Source organism: Pangasianodon hypophthalmus, chromosome 7, assembly GCF_027358585.1.
Source record: "Pangasianodon hypophthalmus isolate fPanHyp1 chromosome 7, fPanHyp1.pri, whole genome shotgun sequence".
Classification (NCBI taxonomy): Eukaryota; Metazoa; Chordata; class Actinopteri; order Siluriformes; family Pangasiidae; genus Pangasianodon; species Pangasianodon hypophthalmus.
This window is the reverse complement of record NC_069716.1, coordinates 18,724,457-18,732,974: the sequence shown is the minus strand read 5'-3', so window position 1 is coordinate 18,732,974 and position 8,518 is coordinate 18,724,457. Positions and strand designations below refer to the sequence as shown.

At 35.4% G+C, this 8,518-nt stretch overlaps 1 protein-coding gene across 1 annotated transcript in view; it reads left to right on the top strand.

The window, feature by feature from the left end:
* LOC113528703 (gamma-aminobutyric acid receptor subunit alpha-2) overlaps positions 1 to 7,776 on the top strand; it is a 42,519-nt gene extending 34,743 nt beyond the window's left edge. The window contains exons 9-10 of the mRNA XM_026917346.3: positions 2,072 to 2,274; positions 5,447 to 7,776. Of these exons, the coding sequence (XP_026773147.1) occupies positions 2,072 to 2,274; positions 5,447 to 5,755 (512 nt within the window). The 3' untranslated portion in view covers positions 5,756 to 7,776. The remainder of the gene's footprint in view (positions 1 to 2,071; positions 2,275 to 5,446) is intronic.
* Positions 7,777 to 8,518: the final 742 nt, after the last annotated feature.

Sequence of the window (8,518 nt, the reverse complement as noted above, 5' to 3'; positions counted from 1 at the left end):
AGAGAGATAAGTCATAGTTTTCTAAATGCTAAAAAGAAGGCAGGAGGGAAAAAAACATAACTGAGGCAGTGGTTCAGCAAAGTGGCTGATACATCCTTGTGTTTTTCATTTTAGGGGGTAGACTTGACATATGGCATATGGCAAAACCATACAACAATTCAAACAGACCTATCGAATATTTAATATTTTTAGGACTGTTTTAAGCAGAGGTACATATTTCATTAGGAGCATAACTCCTTGAAACCAGGGGTTTTACTATGAGAGATTTAAATGCCATGTGTCTTCATCCAGTTACATAATTGGTACAACTAAAGCCAATCTGCTGTAACCACGGCCACGGTGAATAGGGTTTAAATACAGATAAATTGTATGTCTCCATATGGCAACAACATGCAGCAGAGTGTAATTATCGCTCCACAGTTAATATTTGGTGAAGCCTTACCCTGAGAAAATAACAGTGCTGAGCCAATCTATGTAATGTCTAATAAGACTGGAAGGATTGTGGGTCTCCTTTATATTCTTTAGTTTTTGTTAGGTGTCAAATCCAGGGACGGAAAAAAACTTGTTGTTTCTCATTGACTTCGTCTTTTTGCAACCATTTTGGTGTTGATTTGGATAAATGGTAGAGGTTATTATCTATTCTTGCTTGATCTCTTGAATGATGTGAATAATTCTTAACTGTGCTTCATTCACCATCAGTATAAGATGAGGTGATTAGAAATTTGATTGCTTCAGCAAACAAATCACCTGATGTCTGTGCAATCACGTTATAGCATTTCTGCTTGCTGTCATTCACATTCTCTGTTCATCCCAAATCATCTCTTACTGTGCTGCTTTATTGCCTTTATTTTTTGCTCTCTGTCCATTAGGCTTCAGTATTACAATGATCAAAATGACATAATCCATTTTAGTCCCTCATATTGGTGAGGCTTTCTGACACGCAGCTGATTTCCTCTCTCTCACTAGTATTCATAAAATTCATAAAATGAATTAGAGGCATTTGTTTATGTGCTCATCAGGATTAGACGGTACTTTGTGTGTGGCAGCCGCTCTGTCATTTCTTCTAGCTGGAGACAGAGATGTAATTGTCGAATATTACGACTGCATTTACACCTGGTCATTTCCTGCATCGTTTATCTAGAAAGCATTCTGATACTATTTTAACCATGCATTTACACTTGTAGTCAAGACTGAATTCTGATTGCTGTATTATGCAATAATATGCAAACTAGCTCATTACATTCAAACACTAACTTTTCCTTGTTTTTAGCTGTTTAATGAATAAGTTGATTGTCAGATGCACATGGAGAAACAAATGCATTTACACATGTATAACGTGGCAAAAATGTGTCTGAGATCTCCTGAAGTGGTTTGAAAGATCGGATTTATAAAGTGGCTTGAGTGAAAAAATATGTCTTTCATTTTTCTGTGGATAATTTCCACCTGGCTATAAGTCTGATATTCATATGCATGAAACAACCAAGTGTAAAAGGTCTTTGGTTTAGGAATCTTCTCACGTGGTTACTGGCTCTCTGAATATTATTCTGGAAGGACAGAATGCAAGAGGAGCTTTATGAAACATGCCGTTTAGTCTGCAAGAAGATACAATTATTGCAATTTGTAATTCCAATAACTAATTCTTGCTATTTATTGCTAAAAAAAAAAAAAAAAAAAAAAAGTATGCCAAAAGGGATTCAAAAGGCCTTTGTGTAATTTTCAAGGCACAATCTAAAAATACACTTTAGTACTAAATAGTGGGACAGAGACAGGGAAATTAGAGAGGAGAGAAAATTAGGTTCAGTGAGGCATCACAGGATGCTGTAGCCATTTTTGAAGGAGCCTGAAACAATAGACTTGGGGCAGACAATATTTTCTGTTTTGTCTCCAAGAATATTGCAGTTTGCTGAACCACTAATTTACATTAGAGGCTCAGCAGAGTATAGCATTGTGTTTGAACCATTAGATTCACCCATTCTTTTACACATTACAATTATTAAATTACTTGGTAAGACTACATTGAAATCAGGATTCTTTATTTAGTCCTTCTTTTTCCATCTCTTATGTTTTTCAGGTGTTACGACTGTACTGACCATGACAACTCTGAGTATTAGTGCCCGTAACTCACTGCCTAAAGTGGCCTACGCCACCGCCATGGACTGGTTCATTGCAGTGTGCTATGCATTTGTGTTCTCAGCCCTCATCGAATTTGCTACAGTCAACTATTTCACCAAGCGTGGCTGGGCCTGGGACGGCAAGAGCGTGGTCAATGATAAGGTAATAAACGGGTGTATTTACCAGCAGACTTTTTCCATTATGTGAAGGGTGCTATGTTCAACTGATCGATGAACATGCTAATAAATGTTCATTAAAAATCTTGGATTATTATTCAGCTATTCATCTTGGCTTATTATTCAGCTATTATTCTTACTCAGCTATGTAAAACATTTTATTTGGGTAACAACAGGGAGAGGGTGAGAGGAATGCAAGTCTGAACCCACTGTCAGTTTAGATGGTTAATAATCCTACTGCAGTGTTTCTAAAGCCACAGCTTTTTAGTTTTCCTGTCCTTGTTATACAGAGGTAGGTATTTGTAGAGTGAGCCAAGGAACAGTCAGATGGACATAAAGTATAAAAGTGAAAATTTGTTGTCAGAGACACTTCATAGATGTCTACCCATATAGGAGGATAAACACTGAGATAACCATAAACAAATATTATTCAAATTATGTATAATTAGATCATAATTTGTCATGAAGTTCACACTGGTTCCTCTTTTCCCACCTCCCTTTCTCCTACATCTTCTTCTCGTCATTGCATGACTTGTTCTCAGTTTATGATTAATTGGCAAAGAACATATAACTACTGTACATACACTGTAAAAAAGTACTGTAAATTTTACAGTAATTTGCTGGCAACAGGTTCCCAATAAAGTACTGTACAATTTACAGTAAACAAATGTAAAACATATTTACAGTAAAGAACTATAATATCTTACATAGTATAAAATACCACATAATCCAGTGCCTTTGCTTATATGTTATAATGTTTGTCTTTTTTTTGTGTGTGATAAAATATTTATTGAAAATGAGCAACCATTATGTGACAAAGCTATGGATTTTACATATTAAAAGAACAAAAATAGAACTTAGAGTCTTTCTACATACATGCACGAAAAAAACACAATATGAACTCACTAGTACGCACGAAAACAGTCCCAATTTTACAAAAAAAAAACATATATACACAAAAGATATACAGTACATACAAACACAAACACTAGGACACACAAAATACCAGGGCTGAAAATGCATGGTGTTGAAAGCTGATGGTGGGGAAGGGGTAGATCTAGATCACTAGAGAAGACTCTTTCATTTATCACCAGCACTAATACCAATATTCAATGTAGTTTCAATGTAGTACAATTACTTTGCGCTGTTGAGAGCTCCGTATAATTGACATCCAAAAAGGTGCGAATCCATTATTAAATGGAATGAGAGTGAGGCAGTTTCCACCAACCTGCGATCATTTTCTTAGCTGCAGTGAGGCCAGCTAGTACAACTCTCTTACTGAGTTGAAGAAAGATGCCTGGTACTGTCATCTGACACAGTTCGCATAAGGGATCACTTATGACATTCATGCAGGTTAAATAGGTTCTATGAATATAAGTAAAGTGAATTTGCTGGTGATCAGGGTTGCGAGATGAGTCATGAATATTAGACCACATAGCATCCCGACTAAATCTACGGTCTAAACTTGAGCAATCACGTCTCCAGAGCTTGTCCAGTGGGACTGTAATATACAATATGCTGCCTCCACCAAAATTTGGTCATATCTGGACACTATACCCTTAAACTGTTCTGTTTCTAAAAAAAAATCACCAAGTGAGTGTGTGGGCACATAATATGGCTATGGGACACCATGTGCTTTCGACCTAAGCTGCAAGTAAAAGGAAAGGGAAGAACCTGGCAAGCCAAATATATTCTTGATTTTGTTGAACGAACATAAAGCCTCATCACTATAAATATCCCTTAAGTAATGAATGCCTATATTTTCCATTCGAGGATCAGAGATAGGTCCCCCTCCAATTAGAAGTCCCTTATTGTGAAATATAGGTGAATGAGTATGCCAACTACAAGAAATATTACAAATGTAACCAAAATGTAATTTATATTGCTTGCATACTGTAAAAAAAAGGGCATCTTGAAGTTTCCGAAGGATGCACCATATTTTCCTCTAATGAACGCCAGGATACGGAAATGTGTGCATCAGACCAATTGGCTAATGGCCTAAGGAATATGTTTGTTTTTTTGGATTAGCCTGTGTTATTTCTGTGTGTTTGGGTTCTGCCCATTTTACAGTAATTTCTAAAAAAAAAAAAAAAGGCCTAGTAAATAGTCTGCATGCAGCCCATAGCAGTCATTTACTAATCATATTGGGAGAATCAATGATAATTAAATTAAGCAAAGACTTGATAAATGACACTCTAATTAGAAAACAAGTGACATTTGCCAGTTGATATTTATGTATTACTTTAGTATAATATACAGTATATTATCCATTGTGTATAGGAGTGTATAGGAGTGTGTAGGAGTTCTGATAACTGTAGACTTCATTTTCATTTATCATGTATAAAATCAGGTCACGTTACTCATCAAGCTTTACCGTATACAGTGAACTTTAAATAGCATACCATGACATGCAATGAACTCTTATACTGGAGTTGCTGCTAGGTAAATCAGCTTGCATTCATTGGTTTACAGGAAACAATTTCAGACAAAAAGATGCACAGACTGAGCCAACTCAGTGATCGCTGCATACTCAAACTACTGCATATGACACCATTTTGACTTAAAAATTTTAAGTATACTAATAATGCACCACTGTTTCAGTTCAATTTCCTAGTTGAAATGCCCTCTAATACAGCTTGTAATGCAGTCTAGTAGACTCAGCTCTGAAAATTACATTTCTCCTGGCATGCTGTCAATCATGCCTCCGTATATCCAGCATCTCCAATTGAGATCCTAACAGGAAGCTTTTTCCTCCTCTGAAATCAATTTATATCAGACCTTTTAAACTCTTTCCTGTCAGTCTTGTTGAGAATTTAAATATTTAGGCTCGTTGTTTATTCATGAGCATGTCTTTTCCCTAATCAAGTAATAGTAAGTAAGCGTCAAACAGAAATGGCATTCTGTTCTATCAGCTTGTCCATATATTTACGGTTAGCTCAAATTTGAGTCTTTAAACATTGCAGCCACTTACAAATTACGGCTTTTGAGAGATAAACAACATTTACGGACCCTATTTTATCCTTCTTTCATTGTGCTCTTCGTCATCCTAAAAACACCTACACGTCTTAATTTGTACTCAGTGTGATTTATTTAGAACTCCTTCTCTTTTTCAAGGGTGAAAATCATTCTTTTTCTCGCCATTTGTTCTCCTTTCACAGAAGAAGGAGAAAGCCTCTGTGATCAAGAAAAACAATGCATATGCAGTGGCCGTTGCGAACTACGCTCCCAACATCACCAAGGACTCTGTCCTGCCCACCATCGCTAAAGGTGGAGTTGCAGAAGTAGGCAAGGCCAAAACTGAGAGCAAACCAGCTGAGAACAAGAAAACCTTCAACAGCGTGAGTAAGATCGACCGCATGTCCCGCATCATGTTCCCTGTGCTCTTCGGAACCTTCAACCTGGTTTATTGGGCCACCTATTTGAACAGAGAACCCGTTATCAAAGACATGGTCCCCTCCAACCATTGATGCTCTTTAGTAGTGCTGAAGATCCAGGACTAAAGAGAAAAGCCAAAAACCATCCAGGGACTTCGTACACTCATTCACTCGTGTAAGCAGTGTCTCGATATCCAGCCACCGAGCCATAGACTGTTGATTGTGTCTCCTCTCTTCTCTCTTTTCTACCGTTTTTCTGCCGTGCTTTTCAAAATGTAAATATGTATTTATGCATAAAATTATATGCCCTGTATGGTTTTTTCCCCAAACATGGCTGTTCCCATTGGGTTTACTGTGTTTATATTTTGCTGTTCTGTGAGTGTTTGTGGATTCTCCTGAAATCAGACTTTGACCTTTTTCTGTGATCTCTACTCTGGCATATTGTAGTGTACTATATATGATATGGTTCATTTATTTTTAGCATTTATTATCATGACTTTATTATTTTACCTATTTGTTTGTAATGGTGCTTGTAGGGTATTACTAAGATGAGTAAGAGGTCTTGTGAGGAACAGTCAAAACATAACCAGAAAAAGAGAAAGAAACATCATATTGCCATCTACATTTTTAGTCTGATCCTTTACTGTGAATGTAACATTTTTTTAACGTATTGTTAATTTAAATTTAGTACAGTAAATTAACAACACAGCAGTAAATACAGACTTTTAATTTATTTCAGTGAGAATTCTGTTAAATTAAATATTAGCTTTAAGTTCATTCTGTTTAAAATCAATATTGTGCAAATACTTTTTGAAAAAAAAAATGATGTGGTATTTATTATGAACAAACTTTTCAGGCAGGGAAGAGGTGAAAATGTTCACCGCACCACTCCCTACATATCTGTTTGTGTATTTAGTTATTTATTTCTTTGTTCATTTTTGAGTCTGAACGTTTTACCTTGAAAAATCAAAGGATGACCAATTTGGCTATTGATACTCTTGTATTTATTTTTAACTGTAATTTATTTTTTTGGTAGTTATGTTTAATTTTAGTGGCATAATGTGGACCAAACACCTACAAGTGCTTCAAGTAATGCATGTTTACCCTCTTTAATGAAGCTAAATATTTTTATATATCTTTATTTATGTTTGAAATATGCTGGACCTTGAGGTTGTTCCCCTGTGCAGAACTGATCATGAGTATAATTTATTGTATCTGTACAAATTTATAGCATTGCGTATGATTTTATTTCTGGCATTACAGTCATGTTTAAAGGAAGGAAGTAATTCCATATACAAAGCATGCTGCAGTATTGTCTTGGCTGTAAGAAGAAATGGCTGAAATGGTACATTGAACATTTTGCATGTGATCATTCCTTATTTATCTTCTTTCATTTAATGACAATAGGTGATGTTATTTATTTATGTCTGTCTGTCTGTCTCTATCTGTCTGTCTGTCTATCTATCTATCTTTATTTTTTCCTGGAATTTCAATTACAATCAAGATTTCATATCAAGCACTGCTTTAAGTTTTCTTAAGTAGCTTTAATTGTGTAAACAGATTGTGCATTGTGGTTATACAGAAAGATGTTGGAGCAATAAAAAAACATTGCAATGCTGGTTGCAGCTGCATAGATATGGAATGTAATAATGCTTTGTAAAAGGCTCATGTAAGTGTTTCATTAACTTGTAGATAGTATTGTAATATATGTTCAGATATGGAAAGTGCAAATTTATTTACTGGCTGTTAGACTGATGTCCTTTGGGAGGTAAGAAACAATGGAAATGTTTTTTTCTTTATTTGTTTGTTTGTTTGTTACCTTTTGCTGAATTTTCTGTGTTCAAAATGAATTTCTGTAATGTGCTATTATGAGTATAATTTTATTTTGACCAGTGAATTGAATGTCCTTTTAATTGCTGACATATCATATGCAGCACAGTTTTTGTTTTTTATTTTTTTTTAATATAATACTCAATGAATTTGGAAAGTTGTCACATGACCAAATTCTTTTCTGATGGCTGCTGGGTTTTGCAGTGTTATAAATAGTGATATTTGCTCTTTCATTCTTGTTCCTCTTTCAACAGCTTCTTGCTGAATAAAAAAAATCAAATATGCTTAGTAATTTGTCTGGGTTATTTTCCTTACAAAATTAAAAGAAAATTTGTTACAAATTCTTGCCTCTGACTACAAAGAAACATAAATACACAGAGAGCCCAAGCACAATACGGACATACAAAACGGAAATTCTAGAAATAAGGCCTAATATCTTGGGTTTGAGTCATAAATAAAGCGAGGGTCATTTATCCAAATGACAGTAGGGAATAGTGCTAATAATTACAAATTCATCAGTAACATGACAGCTGACTCTGACACTCTAAATGGCAGCTCTTATTGACGATGGTAGATGAGCTGTCAGAACTGCAAGGAAGTGAGGGACAAAAAGTGTCAGGACTGTGGAGATATATGTGTTACAATTAAGTCAATTGCTACTTAAATCATATTCTCCCTAACATAATAAAACAAGCTCTTTTTGAATTGATCTCAATTTCCTAAATACGTTATTCAGTGAAATAATCTAACAAAGATGACATCAAGGCATGGGAACCCAGGATATGAATGCTAGTGTACAGTGGCCCTATATATATATACAGTCAGGTCCATAAATATTGGGACAATGACACAGTTTTGGTAATTTTGCCTCTGTACACCACCATAATGGATTTGAAATGAAGCAGTCAAGATGTGACTGAAGCGTAGACTTTCAGCTTTAATTCAAGGGGTTTAACAAAAATATTGCATTAACCGTTTAGGAATTACAGCCATTTTTTACAGAGTTCCTCCATTTTCACAGGCTCA